The 18,700-nt window shown below is 39.9% G+C and overlaps 1 protein-coding gene across 8 annotated transcripts in view; it reads left to right on the top strand.

Moving 5' to 3' along the window:
- Nucleotides 1–12,330, top strand: part of WNK2 (WNK lysine deficient protein kinase 2) — a 110,013-nt gene extending 97,683 nt beyond the window's left edge. For 5 of the 8 annotated variants that reach the window (XM_075183197.1, XM_075183202.1, XM_075183198.1 and 2 more), the window contains 6 exons: nt 1,157–1,362; nt 1,456–1,677; nt 2,705–2,803; nt 8,565–8,609; nt 10,669–10,931; nt 11,918–12,330. In XM_075183197.1, coding sequence (XP_075039298.1) covers nt 1,157–1,362; nt 1,456–1,677; nt 2,705–2,803; nt 8,565–8,609; nt 10,669–10,931; nt 11,918–12,238 — 1,156 coding nt within the window. In that variant the 3' untranslated portion in view covers nt 12,239–12,330. Of the gene's footprint in view, nt 1–1,156; nt 1,363–1,455; nt 1,678–2,704; nt 2,804–8,564; nt 8,610–10,668; nt 10,932–11,917 lie in introns of those variants that run through there. The other 3 variants (XM_075183199.1, XM_075183200.1, XM_075183203.1) reach the window with 3 other exon arrangements.
- Nucleotides 12,331–18,700: the final 6,370 nt, after the last annotated feature.

The raw sequence follows: 18,700 nt of genomic DNA, 5'->3' as shown, positions 1-18,700 counted from the left end.
GTGCTCCTCTGACAGTGAGTAATAAGATTTGAGATGGAGAGAGCTGTACATCATTCAGCTCTGCCACTGTAATGGGATCAGCCCTCCATAAATGGGTCAATTAATTTTGTTGTGTATAAATGTGAGTGGCCTACATATAGTCATCAACTGTAGCTGCCAATAAGTCAGTTCTGTGGTCCCCCAGATGTGTTCTACTGACAGATTAACGATGTGTTACTGTGGTACAGTGTGGGGGTGGGGGGTAGCTATCTTCTGAACTTTAGAATGTGTGCTAGTCCGAGCCTGAGTTATTAGGCTTTATTATGGAGCTCCTGTCACCTACACACAGTCTGTGGGCTAAACTGATATTCAGGAGAGGGCAGTCTACGTTTTAAGGTATCATTATTAAACTTTATTCATATAGTATAGTATGAAGTGCTTTACAGAGAATATTTAATCATACATATCCGTTCCTGCCCCTGTTCCTTGCAATCTATTTTCCCTTGACCCTTCCAATTACATATGGATATGATTTGGGTGGCAGGGGCAAACGCAGGATTTGTAGAGGGGGGTTCCCACACCACGCCGCCACTGGGTGTGGCCAGCATGCATGGGGGCGTGACTATAATTTTAGAGAGTGCTTGGCTGCTCTCCAACTCTTCCTATCCCCATAATATACATGGGCAATGCTGTGTGCACTACTGTTAGGTGCATGCAGCTCTCTCTCTTTTCGAGTAGAGCCATGTGAAGCGCGGGCAGGGTGTCCAGCCACCTCAATTATACAGTGCCCCAGGCTGGGAGGGGGGTTTCCAGGCAGTAGGAAATTCCCCCTTGGTTTGCCTATGGGTGGGGCTGCTATAGTAAGCTTTTATATAGTAATGGTTTGTTGCCTGGTGGTACCACCCAGTAGCCTGCACTCAGCAGTAATATTTGGAAACTACATTAGGATATGTGAAATCGAAGGTTTAGTGGGTCTGCCCCTATACCACTGAGTGAATGAGGCGCACAGGGATGGTTTATTAATGAGGTGTTAAGCTAAAAGCTTTTTATGCATGTTAAATTGTGCACAGCTGCAAATCTTCACTACAATTACCAGCTTCATATTATGTAGCTATTTGTTACTTTGATTAACATCTTCTCTACAGTTAAGCTTTTTTTTTTTTCCCTTCCCCATTAGGCATATGAAAGAGATCTCAGAACTGCAAGTACAGCAGAGGAGGGAGATAGAGGCTCTTTACATAAGACTGGGAAAACCTCTCCCCCCTAACGTGGGATCCCTTCATGCAGCGCCACCAAGTGGCCGTCGGCGGAGAATCAGTAAAAATAAACTGAAAAGTGGAAAGCTACTCAATCCTCTGGTTCAGCAACTGAAAAATGGAACAAGTATGTAGCCTCTTTCCTTGCTCAAGACGCATTTAGATTGTTGCAACAGAGGTTGCAAGTGGTGTCTTCTGCCTGTTTTTCTGTCTGTTGCAGGTAATATTTCTGCAGAGTGTAATGGATCTCCTGCCAAGGATCCAATTAAATCTCATCTTGACTCAAAGACCCGTCTTCAAGGCTCTACCTCCCTGACAGCATCTGTGGGTCGACCGGTTCAGACACAGCAGCCTTGCTCGGTGAAAGTCACAGTGTCGTCAGATAATATCTGTTCTGGGGTTGTCCGGGATGGTGTTGATGTGCACGGCAACTGCGGACAAGGTGATTTATCACTGTGGGGTTTTCCTCCTGAGCTAGTTTCATTGTCAGTGCAGTATCTCAGGCTGAAAAATAGGTGGCTGCATATTAAGGCGACAGGGACTGTGTTGCCTTTCAAATGCACGTGGCTTTGCTGCTGTACTGCAGGGTTTTTGTATCTCGATACAAAGCCAGACACTCTGAAAATGATCATTCATCTTCATTCTCTGTATGTTAAATCTATTCAGGTACATTGCTGCATAGTCATTGCTAAGCCGCTCCATACATTTAATTTCTGCTTAGAGAGATTGAAACCAAATAATATATTTAAAACCTGATGTAACCTTTACGTTAGTACCGCCCGCAAGCAAGATTGCTGTATTAGGGCTACATAAATTGTTTTTTTAGGGAGAGTTGTCAGACGTTTTGCCTTAGTTTCTAATCCCCATGAATTTAAAGGACACTAGAAAATGTTCTTTTATAAATGCATCCACCATCCCCATAATAGAGAGTTCACTGGAGAATTTGGGCCTCCGCAAGGAGCTCTGGATGTGCACAGCTGAGAGCAGCTGACGACAGGGCACCCTTGTTGCTGCTGGTTAATTCCGGGGACATGATGAGATTTGAAAGTCCAACGCCAATAGTTATCAGGCTGTGACTATCAAATGTCAGCACCCTGCCAGAACACTACTCTTAGCCATACACATGCTTTGTAGAGGCCCAATATCATTAGGGGTTCTCACAAAGGACAATAAGGGAGTGCCAAGATTGGGAACCCTGTTATAAGCACGGGGAGGGATGTGCAATTTTAAAAGGACATTTCCTAAAGTGAAACTTTTCTTTTGAATTTATCTTGCCCAAATTTCTTAGTATTTTTTCATTTTTCTTCTTTTTTTTTTTTTTTGCAAGAATACGACCAACTATCCCTGGTATATAGTAAATAGGATCTCTTAGCTGACGCAGGTACTTTGATTTCTGTAGGTTAAGCAACCATAGCCAATCATAGTTTACCAGTGTCTCTCTGTTTTCTTCCCTCTATATTCATTTGCAGGCTGGACGGTTTACCACCAAACGTCTGAGAGAGTGACCTATAAGTCTAATAGCAAACCTCGTACCCGATTCCTCAGTGGACCTGTGTCTTTATCCATCTGTTTGTATTTGTTCTTTTGTATTTAAAAAAAACACCTCATCTCTCCACCGTCCCCCCCCATCTATTTTCTTTGACCTAGTTCACCTCTCTAGCCATCTGTTCTTTCGACAGTTCATCTATTTTTCCGGATTTGGTACCCAACCTTTGTCCAGAGTAGGTTTACCGAGATGCGAATGAAAATGGTTCACTCGTTTTTTTAACCAAATCCCAAACATACCAAAATATGTTTTTTAAACTACTTTTTGTTCTAATGAGGAAGTATTTTTAACGTAATGTGAAAATTGCTTTTACCATTTTCTGTGTTTTAAATGGGCTATATTCGAACATAGCAATTTAATTTTAAATTGATTTCGACGCCACTTATTACGAAGGCTCTTTCTGCTGTCCATGGACAAAACACCACCTGGTGGTGACTGAATGGTATTACACCATAATACAATTTTCACAAAATGCTTTTTGTGTTTACAAGAACGCTACTGCAAAATCACCAGCAGATGCTTAAGATAAGTGATACTTCCCCGTTAAAACACGTAATAAATGTAAATTTAAGAGAAACGTTAACTGTTTCTGTGCCATAGGTTGCGTATCATTGTTCCAAACTGACATTTTTATTTTTTTTTCCCCTCTGTGACTTACAGATGCTGCCATGTTTTTTTTTATTCACCATTTATCATTTGAATGCTTTTGTATGCACAGCTTTTGGCTAATGTCTGAGCAGCAAAAGCATGTGTGCAAAAGCTGGCAGTCTGCGCAGCCAGGCACCGACTTGTAAACCCCCTGTGTTTTTAAGGTCCTTTTTTTTTGTTTGTTGTTTGGTTTCGTTGTCATGTTTGATTTGATGTAGTTTCTGGTTGTCCCCTTGAAATGGTTTTGATGTCCTGCGGCTCCCCCAAGACCAAGGAAAGAGAGATCCCATCCCACAGTAGACGAATGGTCTCTTTCCTACATGTTTGGATAATGAAGACAATGCATGCACCATGCTCATGGAGTGCTAGCTGGTCACTGAAGGGTATAGGTACCAAACGAGGGCTGGGTAAAAGTGATGTGTGCTACTGCTTCTATCTTCCGCCTGTTGTGTGTAAATCATATTGTTCAATGGTCCAGTAATTCTGCTGCATTGTATGATGTTGGAAAGACTCTGTGTAAACCTCGCCTGCAAAAATTCAGTGCCCTGATCCAACATTCATGAGAATGCAGCTTATTAAATCACTGGGACCTAGTTCCTAATGAAACGATAAGTTACAGTCTTAAGAATTTTGTTTCATTTTACAAAATATCCATCTCCAATTTTCGGAAGCAACAGATCCACTTTAAAACTTATTTATCATCAAAATAGGATTTAAAATATATTGTGCAAAGACTATGACAACTGAATTGCAACTTCTTCATAAAGTTCATAGTTTTGGTTATTTTTAAAGCGGCAATCCCACATAACCTACATTCTAAGTATGCATTTCATAGTCATTTTAGCTGTCTTACAAATCATTATCTCCTTTTCAAAATCTCTCTAACCTGCAGACAAGTATGGCTGCCAGTCACACACTCTCAGCTCTTATGTCATGTAATGGCCCAAGAGGGAGAATAAGTCATGTGACTGTAGTTACCATGGTAGGCACATGACACTGAACAAACCCTGCAGAATTATAAATCTTTAATAGCAGTCTTAAGAAACAAACCAAGGAAAAATTGTAATTGCCAAGATTTTTCTCATAGCCTGCCACATTGATTTATTTTAAAGCGCACATCTTAAAAAATACCTGGGATGTCCATTCAAGCACCTGTATTGACTGCAACTATACACAGTACGGATCTCTTGCATTCAATGTGTGAATATTTAAACACTTGCTTTACTCTTTGCACAATTGTATTCACTTTAAACCAAGGTTGTACAAACGTGAACTATTCCAGACCTCATAACTGTAACCAGGTACAGTACAGTCACCCTCAACCCCTATGTAGCAGCTAAATGAAGCTGCCTTCCCTGGGAACGGTTACATATTATTATTGGCTCCTGTCACTGCTGCAAGGCAGAAAGACTCACAGCCAAGGGAAGAGGGGCTGGATTTCCATCTCTAAGGAGGGAGGTGTGCAGTGATCACAACTGCTGATTGGATGCTTTTGTCAACTGTTCAGTATAGTACATGGCTGCTACAGTCTGGTATAGGAGGAGGTTTACAAAGGTAACGCTAAGAGTTCTCTATGAAGAGAAAGTCTCAAAGGTCTACTAATAGGTTGTTTCAATATGAGGAATCCTTTTGTGGCATTTACATATGGGTAAAAGTTTAAACAGAGTGACAGAAATTAAAATGTTGAATGCAGCTATATTTCTCGCACTGCTATTGTCCTCTGTTATCAGTCATTTGGGGCTCAGATGCTGCAATTCCCTTCAATGGTTTTAAAGGTCATACTCCGAGGCAGTTGTAGAGCCACCTATGATATATTGCCCAATGAATGCATCTATAGCAAATGTCAAAGTCATGGTCTATTGATCACTGTAAGTACTGTACTGTCAGCGTTTAACATCAAATGGATAAAATATGCATCCAGCTCCGTCTACCGAACCTATTTTTATTCCTGTTACCACTGTGTTCACCTTTCCTAGTGGGCAGGGCAAAGTACGGTGGGTGGCTCAACGTCTGTGCGTGAGCCCTATCTATCGGTATAGACATGGCGAGAGCAAAAAATAATACATACAGAATTTTTCATATTATTAGTTGATCTTTTGAATAAAGCATATTTTAGAATTGGTGACCTATTATCACTGGACTGTAGTTTTGGCAGCTGACTTTTTTTTATCTAACTGTGGAAAGTGAAGCGTTCTAAAACAATGACAGAGAATTAGATTTTCCAGAGTGAATTCATTGACTTAAACATCTTCGTCACAACACAACCAAATATGTAACTATTGGGATTAGAGGAGGATTGGAGAGAATAAATCTGTTTTAATCAATGCTGCAAATACAGTGTTAAAACTAAGCTATGTAACGCCACTGTAAAATAAAAAATACAAATTGATTGTTGAATCCTGATATGATGGCATCTCTGTGGCAATTCCTGACTAGGAGGCTAGTTCTTACGCTGGGGTTTTATAGATTGCTAACTTGAACACACTGGGCCTGAGTCATTCAGGAGATCAAGAAAAAATAAAGGAGGACATTTGATCCTGGGCAAAACCATGATTATTATTTTTATTATCCTTTGTTAGGCGCAGTTCCGCAGCGCCGTACACAGCACAAACAGTAGACTATACAGGGTAAAACATTACTGAACAATAAACAAAAAATACCAGAACTTCAGAAGCTCCAGGCAGGCTTATGCAGTAAAGACGGAGCAGAAGAACAGGTATGGAGACAGGAGGGAAGAGGGCCCTACTCAAATGAGCTTACATTAAGGGAGAGTGAACAAAACTCAGGCACAAAGGGAGCTGATGATGATGATGATGATGTATGTGGGAGAAAAGGGGCCAGGAGGGGAGAATGGGTTAGATGGAAGGTTGGTAGGCTTTGAGGAACAGGTGAGTTTTAAGTGCCCGTTTGAAGGAGCACAGATTGGGTGAGAGACGGATGGAGCAAGGGAGGTCATTCCAGTGAAGGGGGGCTGCACGGGAGAAGTCTTGGATTCTGGAGTGGGAAGAGGTGACCAGAGTGGAGGAGAGGCGGCAGTCATTGGCCGAGCGCAGGGAGCAGGCAGGAGTGTGAATGGAGAGGAGGTTAGAGATATAGTGGGCAGTAGACTAGGAGAGAGCCTTATAGTGGTCAGGAGTTTGAAAAGGATTCTGTAGGGGATGGGGAGCCAGTGTAAGGCAAGGCAGAGGGGGATGCGGAGGAGGAGCGACGAGAGAGGAAGATGAGTCTTGCAGCCGCATTGAGTATAGAGCGGAGGGGGGAGAGGGGGAGGCCGGTAAGGAGGGGAGGTTCCAATAATCGAGGAGATAATGAGTGCGTGGATGATAGTTTTGGTGGCATCCTGAGAGAGGAAGGGACGGATGCAAGGGTGCAAATTAGTTTATTATTTTGCACATAAAAAAATACGGTTTGTCATGTAGCGCACACATACTTGAGTAGCTTTATTTTTACTCTGAAATTTAAAGATGATCTAGGTCATGCTCTTCCCCAACTATAAATCTGTCCCCACCTTTTAAATTAACCTCCCCCCTCCAATGCAACATGCTTTTACCCAGGTGCAAAGATATACTCCTTTTTGTTTGCTTTGTTCTCCTTAATGACTCGGACCCTATGTATTTTCTAAGACATAGATGCATTGACATTGTAAATTGGGTTTTATAAGATTTTTTTTCAAAAATTGATCTGTTTTATTATTAGTCTTATTTCAATAATACTATTCTGGGTTTTTTTTGTTTTTTTTTCATCTTGCCATTGCTAGCAATCACGTTTTGAGCCCTGTGTGATTTACATGCCTGGGAGTGGGCATGTTAGGGGGAATTGTGTGTTCACACTATATGGCCTATTAAGAGGTCCACAGTTTGCTGAAATTTTCTTTATTGTAACTTATCATCACAATTTATCAAAGAAATCTAGTCTGTGCAGCCGAGTGTTAGTTGGATTCCCCGGCGTTGCTCTCCCAGAGTGGTAAGATTTAACTTCTCACTCTGTCTGGCCAGTCAATATACACATGCATGAACATCTACATAAACAAATTGATATAAACTATTGATAAACCTTTTAAAGCTTAAACAATGTCTCATTTAAAGAATAAAAGGTTGTGGGGATCTCAAATCATGGCGATGACAGGACAGGTATTGTGTTGTGACCAGTACCACTGCCATACTTGTTAAGCTGTCACCTGGAGAAAGAGTTATCGCAGTCAGTGACCCTTGTTGTGTAGGGCAAAGTGAGAAAAAGCCATAGATTTTCCTTGGCAATAGAGCTTTTAATAAATCACCCCCTTAGTGCCCAGAACCACCCATATATTCTGAGTATTATAGCAGAGTTATACTGAATTGTGGTTTAGTAAAAAAACGCTGTTGAAGCTAAAGTAACCACATCCTGCAAATAAATTATATATATATATATATATATATATATATATATATATATATATATATATATATATATATATATATATATATATATATATATAAAATTATTTTATAGTTGTGTGGTGTCAGCTATATCAACCAATCAGATATCCACTTTCGGCGGTCTGGTGTAGTAACACTGATGAATGGGAATGTCTGGCTAGTTGCTAAGGGTTACAACACATCATTTATTTGTACTGTTATGATAAATAAGTACAGCTATCAAACCTACCACACTAAAATCTATCCACCATCGGATGTCCTTAGGAACTGCAACAAGTGTGTCCTCAGGGAAGTCTAGTCATTAGTCTTTAAAAATGTTCTATTCTTTTATGTTAATTGGCAATTATTAACTAAACCGAATATCAGCAATTTTAGTCTCAGCTAAAATCTGTTACTGGGAGAGATAATGCTGGTGCAGAGAATATGTTCAATATATAAGATGATACAAAGTCTCCGATAATAATATGATGTTATGTTACCTGAATGGAATGCCTTGTCCTCTCCTGCTCATTCTATGTCTGCAGAGCTGTACTGGCTGCACTATTTATTTATTTTTGTGGCTTGTGATGTTGCTTTGTTTTTTTTGTTTTGACTTGGCCACTCTGTAGCCTGCCCTTCCTTGCACAACACAAAAAAAGCGTATGATCACTCTGTCTTTCTGACTTGTTTTCTATTTAGTGGTGCCTAACCCTCTCTGTCTTGTACTGTTTTGCCTTGTAGGGTCTACTCTGAAACGGCTATGCCTAGGCAAAGAGCACAGCAGTAGTAACTATCCTTGTTTTCCTTGTTTCATCTTTCTGCATCGCATGGAACCTTTCAGTCTTGTCGCTAGCTTGCTCATTTACTGTGGGGGGACAGGTTGCGCTGAACATTGCGCGTTAGGCATTTAATCAGGTATTTCTCGGATCATTCAACCGCCCGTGCCGTGAACACCTGTGTGATCGTCTGCATGCTGTGTAACATACATAATGTGTGTGCGCTCTTTGTCATGTGACCAGTTTCTTCAATATCTTGTTCGACCTCTGTGTATTCTCATTCCGGTTCAGCTCAGGCTTTCGCGACTTGTATTCATTATTTATAGGTTTTTGTTTGTTTTTCTATACTAATGAAAATCCATTATGGCTTAGAAAAAGTGCAAGTAATAAACTGCATTATACCTTATGGACTTTTCCAAATTGATTTCTTCCGCAAAAGATCTTTATATTCATTCCGTGAAACAACTATTGACTTGCTAATGGTTAAATCGCTGACATAAATCTGTCAAAATAAGGTTATAATGTGTTTGTTTTAGCTCCCTGACAGAATATTGTATGTAGCAGCCATTTTGTTTGTTTTACCATAGCATTTTTTGCAGTGTATTATACCACTTTTTATTGCTTAGGTGACGCTTTGGTCTCTGTCCTGCTAATAGAACTATGGTCTATCATTAAGTAAAATGGTGAATAGTAATTAGACCGCATTACGTTTTGTGGTAGGAGTACCCTTAAAGAGGACCAGTCAGCTACACACATTGGAGGCAGCCATTTTGTGGTTAGGACCAATAGTCAACCTATCAATTAGCTACATCCCTGAGGCTTATGAGGCACAGTGTACCTCATGCCTCAGTGATGTCAGTAGGTCCTAGTAAATTAATAGACTGCATTGTTGTGATTTTTGGTCCAGTCTACGAAACTGCTGCCTCCTCTGGTATATAGGTGATGGGTGCTCTTTAAATCATAGTTATTTAGTTGACCCCCGTGGATGGTTGCTGCTCTCATAACTTTGTGATCCTCTTTTGTAAAAGTCTAAAAAGTTACAATGATAAATGTGCAGCGTTCACCATCTTAAAGGTCCTATCTCGAACATGGCTTTTATTTGTAGATTTTGTCTTTTGGAAGCCAGTTTCAGTGGAGTTTTGTGCGCACAGGGTTGTTTGGAATATTTTATATGCGTAAATGAATTGAAATATTGCTCCCAAGAATGATTAGGTCATTTTGACCTATGAAAGCTTCAAAGTATTTTTTTTTTATTATTATTGGTTTTTAAGTTGCAAAATTCTTAAAAAGGATTTTATAGTTACATTTGTCAGCAAATAATATGCCCCCCTTCCTCCAAAAAAAAAAAAAGAAAACAACCCTAAAAGACAAAAATGCCCGGTAAGGTATGGTAACATAAACTTCAAAACATTTCTCCATAATTTGTCTTCATGATGACTTTTAATCCAGGGCTCCAGAATCTGAGTCTTATATCTGAGCAGGGGGGAAAGACTCGAGTCAGCAGCCTATTAGGAACATTTTAAACGAAAAAAAATGCAGGTGACCCAGCACAAGGTAGCCCACTATGGGACCGGCCCAGAGGGCCCCGTTTCTGAGCCATTTAAGCTGAGCCAATTTTACTAATTTAAGCTTCACCTGTGAACTACACACATGGACGCCGCCTGGACGTAAATCCGAATTGATAGGCTGTATAAAACGTCTGCCTTACGGTTTATGGGTGACAGGTCCCCTTTAGTGGAAGCTAGTCAGAAAGGGTGTCTGTCCCTCTTCTGTGATTGTGTTGACATTAATTGATGAAAATTGGTGTAAAAAATTTCAACCAATCAGATGTTTGAAAATTTACAGAATCTTCTTGTCATAGGTTACAGCACTTTCTTTCATTTATCTTATTTTTTCTGCAGTTACCTGTTCACCATTATTAAAAAAAATGTCCTTCAGTTTGTCTGAAGGTTATAAATTTGAAGTAATAACGGAATGAGAATACATATAGCAGAATACAAAACTTCATGACTCGCCAACCAGTGCTGTTAAGATGTCGTAATGACTAAGATTTGTCTGTACTTATGTAGGATCCTCAACAAGTAGCCTCGCACCAGGTTCTGAGCCATCTCCTATCCCACCGCTGACGGCACCTCAAATCCAAGCCCAGTCTAATAATAGCAACAACAAAAAGGGGACGTTCACAGACGACCTTCACAAGCTTGTGGATGAGTGGGCGAGTAAAACTGTGGGAGCCGTTCAGTTCAAACCGTCTCTAAACCAACTGAAGCAGTACCAGCAGCGGCTGGACCTAGAGCACAAGCCAGCAGCAACCCCTGGAGACCCGAGCGATGTTAGTAATTCTGCTTCTAATCCTTGTGCACCTGACTGGTGCTACCTGTATGTATTTTATTAAACTAAATATTTATTGTAGTGTACCTTTTTAAGTCTCTGTTACTTCTCAACTACCTCTATCACACCCAATCTAATTTCTCTGTGTTGGAGCAACTGCTCTTTCTGGCCAACCCCCAATTGCCTGGAGTTAACGCAGCAATCCCACATAGAAAATAAGTTTTCTTTAAATAGCACGTTAGGTATCTTATTATTTAAGCATGTATCTGATCATCATTATCTCATTTTAAAAAGCTCTCTGGCAAACAAAAATGGCTCACAACTCTCAGCATGTCATGTGATGACAGAGGTGGAGAATGAGAAGGTCACACTGCAGTCAGAGCTCAGATGGGGCATTCCAAAGCCTCTCTGCTCACTACATCATGTGTCATGTTACTGTGGTTGCCATGGTTGTCCAGATTGATAAATCATTAACAGCAGAAAAAAACAAGGGAAAATGGTAAATACCAAAATTCTGCCACAGTGATTTATGTTATCTGATTGCTGCTTTAAGTTTTTAACCAGTGAGTAGTTCTGGAACCTGCCATTGAGGGAAATCTCCCTGTGAGTGGAGCTCACTATATTGAGTTCCCCTCACCAGGTTTCTATGTGATGATTGTGAGATGTGGATCCAGACTGTGTCACACGGAGGGGGGGGCGACCATCTGAGTTGGAAGGTATAGTATTATAGTTGGTATATTAGCCCAATGTAAGCTTCTCCTAAACTGCCTGCTGTAAACAGTATTAAATCACCATTTGTTTATATAGCGCCACTAATTCCGCAGCGCTGTACAGAGAACTCACTCACTTCAGTCCCTGCCCCAATTCCAAGACATGTCCCTGTATCGGGTGGTAAATTGCTTACTGCCCACAACAGTGTGATTTATTAAATTTGTACCTACTCCAAGTTTAACCGTACCCACATCGAATATTTCCTTTTCTCCCCAGGCGAGTCAAGCAGCTGATACAACAAAGACGTACAGCGCCTCTCTGTCTTGTCCGGCGCCCGTGGGACTGATGTCGTCCTCTATTCCAGCAGCCCTCTCTGGAGCATCGCAGTCTGGTATATTACCGCCTTACATGATGCCCCTTTGTCAATATGCAGGAGTTTTCCCGGCGCCAACGTATGGAGCGCAGTGGGCCGGAGCAACGATGCCCGCCATGGCAGGAAGTCAGCTGATTGCGCACTCTGCAAGCTTGCAGATATTCCCCATGTCCATGCAGCAGCCTACTATGAAGCAGTCTGGTTCCAATATGAGGATAACGTAGCTTTGATGCCTTTGTCTGAAAGTCCATCATTTTTAGTGTTTAAGCCTGTCCACGCCTCATGTGTTTTTTTTTTTTTGGTTTTTTTTTTTTTTGGTTTTTTTTTTTTTTGGTTTTTTTTTTATTTTCCATCCCAGCAGTGCTGGGTAAGAGTTGTATAAGTAGCGGCCTTCTTCAGCACTGTAAGATGGATGAGGAGTATGGTTTAACGGCAAGAGTCCCAGACCAAGCTCACAACTGCGCACAGTCGTGCTCTGCATTCCACAATCACTGTGACAGTCTGGCGCTTAGTTTTTCACAATCCCTAGAGCTTGTACTGCATTTCTGTGTTTCATCATTTTGCACATGAACTGAAACAAAATAACGGAGGTTTAGTGCCTTGAGACATTTATTTCTAGTTTACTTGGGAAAATCTGACACCAAGAACAAAACTTTAGCAATTTTTTTTTTTACATCCACCATTCATATACAAATCATAACATTGCATAATTTATTTCATTTTATTTATTTATTTTTTTTAGTTTTAATTTATCCAGGAAAGGTGGATGTTCTTGTTTTATGCAGAAGAACCCCCTTCCCCAGTTCAGAAAATAAGTTGCGTTGTTGGTGTTTGTGTTTTTTCTTTTTCATCTGAAAATCTTGGATACAGTCTGACTTTTATTTTAATATACAATACATAACAGACATGCACAAAATTAAAATATATTTCCAGATACAGATTGAGGTACATAGTTGTTGGAATTATGCAGCTAAAACCCGTTTTTGGGTTTTTATTTATTATTATTTTTGTTTATTATTTTAGCTTGTTTTTTTTTTTTGTTTTTTTTTCATTCTGATTTTGCTTGTTTTCGAGGTAGATTCACAGTTTACAGGAACTCACCTTTGCGGTCTACTTTGCCTCGGACATTGTAACCAGTTTTGATTGCCGACACTGATTTCAGATGGTGTGGACAGGTTTAGATCAGCATTGAGCCCAACTTTCTACACCGCTTCCTAGTGGTGCATGGAAACGCAGTATCTGTTGTTCTCCGTTTTTCTGCAGATTTGGTTAATTGTAGCCAGTTATGGCAGGCACTATGGTTTTCACAGTGTATTTCCCTTTGATGTGATTTTTGGTTCATCAGAAAAATAGATTGTGTTTTAGTCCAATTGTACAGACTTGTAGCTGGCATCCTGAGACCAATTTCCTGCACATCGTTAAGGCAGCTACTGTATGGGCTAATTCAGTATTCATGGAAATGCAGCCTAGAAACTTAGTAGAAACCGTTCAGACAAAGTAAATCATTCCTCAGTGATACTATTGCTTCCTAGACTCAATTGTTATGACTAGTGGTTTAGCCCAAACAAAACGTTGCTTTCACTGTGTGTAAGAGACAGGTACACTTTAACAACACGATTATAGAGTCTCAACATGTAATCCGGGATACTGTTGAGCCTTTTAAGTTGAATGTCTAGGAGAGTCTTGCACAATATTATCACAAATTAATTGCCAAAGATCTGTATAGGAAACCTTTGGAATATGGGTGATGTACTTGTTGTTTTATACCATGATTAATTTGCACTTTAATAATTTTACACAGTCACCTCTTCTCGGTATTGGCGCACACACAGCTGAAGATTTTAAATCCCTTTTGTTGTATTTATGGAGAGGTCACTTTCAGTTTACAGAACAAATAGAGGTTGTTGCTGGCAAGGAAGATGAATATAATTATTACATTGTAAACCACTCTTACACTCCCCTAAACCCTACTTCCTTTCAGTTGCCAGTTTTAGTTTTGCTGCCTCACTGAGGATGTGTTATGTCGATCACATTGAGGAATCAAATCAATTAGAGAAATATCTCTGGGATATTTTTGTTTTTATATACTAAATGTTTTTTGTTTTGTTTTTTCGCTTGTGATATTTGTTTTTCGGATTCATAATGTGTCTGGCATCAGCAATACTTCAGTGAACAAATAGACTCTATATGTGCTGTACTGAATTTACAAAAGGAGTGCAGCTCCTGTAGGTTAGCTGCAACAAGCCACTGCTAGATGCAGTTGAGAAGATTAATCCCTTATACTATGTAGTGATAGAACAGGGATATTGTCCTCCTGGAATGCACTGTTGACCACACACCAGGCAAAACCTTGTGCTAGTTGAATGTGGTAGACTTTATACTGGTTGGTGCAGCTCCGAACAGCTCACTAATTCTTGACATTCTCATCAGTGGTTTCAATTTTCAATCCCAGGACAGGTAGTCGGCCGTTATGCAGGACAACACTTCTCTTTCATGACATTTGGGAATCCCTGCTAGAGGCCTAGGTGCCTCATTCTGTCAAGCTGTGAAATGTATCTCCTGGATTCTTCAACCATTGTAAATGTCTCCATTTTGTTGGTAATCCCTTTCTGTAACTCATCAATTCTGTTAGAATTGAATTTTATATTGACCATTCTGCAGGGCGAGCACTTTAAGATAGGAAGAGATTTCTGTACTCTTCAGCATCTTGAATTTGTTTTTAGATTCATGTCTGTGCTTCAATGGGCAAACATGGGAAGTACATACCGCACTCGCTCTCCCTTTGCTTGCACTGAATCTTACCTTCCAAATCGCTCTTGCCTGATTGTATAAACTGCCCTCCCCTCCTGTATGCTGACACAGTCAGTGGCACCAATGCATAAATATTGTATAATACAAAATAAACATTTTGTGCTTGAAAACATGCTGAATGTGTCCTGGTGTTTTCTCCTGTTCACCTCCTTCCTGATCCAATCTTCCCGTGTGTACACTAACCCTGGTCTCAGAACAAATATCAAGAGTGACATTCAGCCTACATTGGTATTTGTCTAGCGGTTATATTTAAAAAAAAAAAAAAAAAGAATGAAAATACGGGAAATGAATGGTGAATTATAAAAGGATATTATTGTATGTTTTAACTTTTTACTTTCACAAGAAACACTCTGAACAACACGCAAAACATTTGCTGGATGGAATGGATGTACATAATATTGTAAATTATCACCTTCTATCTCATTTCTTCCTGCACAGGAAAGTGGGGAGAGAAGATGTACTTGCATTTTTTTTTTTTTTTTGGGGGGGTGGGGGCTGGTAGGGGACAAACAAAACTATAGATTATGTCAAGAAAGTTAAGAGTCACTGAAAAAACAATATTTAATTATTGCACAATGATACAATAGGGAGGATATGTTGGGATCAGGGCAACTCATGGTTCAGAGAGACTATCCTGCAGTAAAACTATGCTAATATGGCCATTCAGGGAAAGGTACAATAATCAATGATTGATTATAATAATGTCTATGGAGCACTTCCCCGTAAAAAATAGGTATACAATTTTGAAATTCACAAGAGAGAGAGCGTGAACAAGCGTGAGGTGAGCAAGTTAAGTACCTTTTACAATTATGCATATGCTAGTAATTTTTCTTAGCTATCCTTGTACAATCCATTATCTCTCCTTTTCAAAATCTCTCTGGAGTTTACAAAGTATGACTACCAGTTACACAGACACATGGTCACAGCTCTCAGCATGTCATGTGAAAGCAGAGGATGAGGAGGTTTTAGAGCGAGCCGAGCTCAGATGGGTGTTCCAAAGCCTCTCTGCTCACTACATCATGTAACTGTGGTTGTCATGGTAGTCCATGACAATGTGCAGAATTATAAATCCTTAATAGCCGCCTGAAGAAACAAACCAAGTGAAATTGTAAATACCAGCATTCTTGTTATAGCCTGCCACGGTGATTTATGTTAAAAACAAACCATTTTTTTCCATAGGATTGCTGTTTTAACGGGGAGATATTCTTGTTTTTTTACAAAATGGTTACAAATTGACACCTATCTCAAATGTCTGTCAGTTTTCATCACTAGCATGCAGATACAGACAGTGACATGTACATGTACATTGTGTGTCTCCAAGGGGGGGATTCAATTGACTGGGAACAACGCGTCCTTCGCACTATTACCATTACTACGGTAATAGTGCATGTTATTACCGTTGGTATGGTAATGGTGGAGAATTCAATTGACAGCAAACACAACCCCTGCACCAAGTATACAGTCATGTCCAAAAGTTTTGAGAATGACACAAATATTGATTTTCACAAAGTTTGCTGCTTCATTGTAGACCTTTTTGTAAGATGTTGCTATGGTATACTGAAGTAAAATTACAAGCATTTCATAAGTGTCAAAGGTTTTTATTTACAATTACATTAAGTTTATGCAAAGAGTCAATATTTGCAGTTTTGACCCTTCTTTTTGAAGATCTCTGCAATTTGCCCTGCATGCTGTCAATCAACTTCTGGGCCACATACTGACTGATGGCCGCCCATTCTTGCCTAATCAATGCTTGGAGTTTGTCAGAATTTGTGGGTTTTTGTTTGTCCACCCGCCTCTTGAGGATTGACCACAAGATCTTAATGGGATTAAGGTCTGGGGAGTTTGCTGGCCATGGACCCAAAATTTCGATGTCTTTGATCCCTAAACCACTTAGTTATCAATTTTGCCTTATGGCAAGGTGCTCCATTATGCTGGAAAAAGCATTGTTCATCACCAAACTGTTCTTGGATGGTTGGGAGAAGTTGCTCTTGGAGGATGTTTTGGTACCATTCTTTATTCATGGCTGAGTTCTTAGGCAAAATTGTGAGTGAGCCCACTCCCTTGGCTGAGAAGCAACCCCACACATGAATGGACTCAGGATACTTTCCTGTTGGCATGACACAGGACTGATGGTAGCGCTCACCTTTCCTTCTTCTGACAAGCGTTTTTCCAGATGCCCCAAACATTCTGAAATGGGATTCATTAGAGAAAATGACTTTACCCCAGTCCTCAGCAGTCCAATCCCTGTACCTTTTGCAGAATATCAGTCTGTCCCTGATGGTTTTCCTGGAGAGAAGTGGCTTCTTTGCTGGCCTTCTTAACACCAGGCCATCCTCCAAAAGTCTTCGCCTCACTGTTCATGCAGATGCACTCACACCTGCCTGCTGCCATTCCAGAGCAAGTTCTGCATCGGTGGTGCTCCGATTCCACAACTGAATAAACTTTAGGAGATGGTCCTGGTTCTTGCTGGACGTTCTTTGGCTCCCTGACACCCAGGGTCGCCTTAACTACTTTATGGGCCCCCGGGCAATGCAGTGCACCGGGCCCCTAAAATTTTTTTTTATATATATATATATAATATATATATATTGTGTATATATATAATGTATATGTGTGTGTGTGTGTGTAAAAAAAAAATGTATATGTATGTAAATAAAAAGATATATATATATATATATATATATATATATATATATATATATATATATATATATATATATATATATATATATATATATATATATATATCTATATCTATATCTATATCTATCTGACCTGATGTCAGCTGGTCCTTTTGTGGCAGGACTGAAATGCAGTGGAAATGTTTTTGGGATAAAATTCATTGTCATGGCAAAGCAGAACTTCATCTGATCACTCTTCATGACATTCTGGAGTATATGCAAATTGCCATCATAAAAACTGAGGCAGCAGACTTTGTGAAAAATATTTGTGTCATTGTCAAAACTTTTGGCCATGACTGTAAATTTCCTAAACAAAGAAGACTCCAAAAATCGTTACTATGTTGAGAGAGTAAATCTAGAGAGTATTTTTAACAATACAATACAAGTACTCTTAACAATTTTCTCAGGATGTCCTTACAGGAGAACTTCCCGCTTTTGGGGACTCTGTTTTTTGTTCTTTTTTGACCCACAAAGTGTCTATTTTCCTAATCTACCCCTTATTGTGTGTATTTGTTACATACAGTCTCAAACAGAATCTATATAGCCCCTGCATATCCTTAATCTCCAGTGGATGTCTGTACAGAATCCTCAGCATACAGCTGAGCCAGAGTTCTGCATTATTTTGCTAATGTTATCAACATTGAGCAGAGTCGATAAAACCTGTGTTCGGGATGCAGGGATGGACCGTCAGCATTAAACAGGAAAATGACAGTGGCTGCAGAAGAGGCGAGCGCTATATACACTGTACTAGGGCCTATATAGCAAATGGTTATAAATAGGACAGGGGTTATGTTTGCAAAATAGACGCTTTGTACATATTTCCTCTAACTTTGCTCAGATGCATTAATGTAATTAATGAGACCAGTGATGGCTGAATTTTCTCACAAAGAAATCCGTAAAATGTGACCAGTTGAGAGAGTCGAGAATCTCTTGTCTAGAGAATGAGGTGATGGTGTAAAGCTAGATAGCGCAAAATAAATAAATAAATATATATATATATTTTTTTTTAATATAATGGACCCAAAGGAGACATTTGGCTTGAAACAAAAGCGGACACTAAGGTGCAAGTGTGTTGCACACTCACTAGAGCAATCAATAATGACAGGGAGACTTTCAAGCAATGCTTCCTGGGGAAATATTCAAATAAGCCTCTCCATGTCATGCTCTAGAAACCTAATGGTTATTGACTCAGAG

The sequence above is a fragment of the Mixophyes fleayi genome, chromosome 8 (genome assembly GCF_038048845.1).
Source record: "Mixophyes fleayi isolate aMixFle1 chromosome 8, aMixFle1.hap1, whole genome shotgun sequence".
NCBI classification, from domain to species: domain Eukaryota; kingdom Metazoa; phylum Chordata; class Amphibia; order Anura; family Limnodynastidae; genus Mixophyes; species Mixophyes fleayi.
Note: the sequence above shows the minus strand (reverse complement) of the source record. Positions and strands in the feature narration are given on the sequence as shown.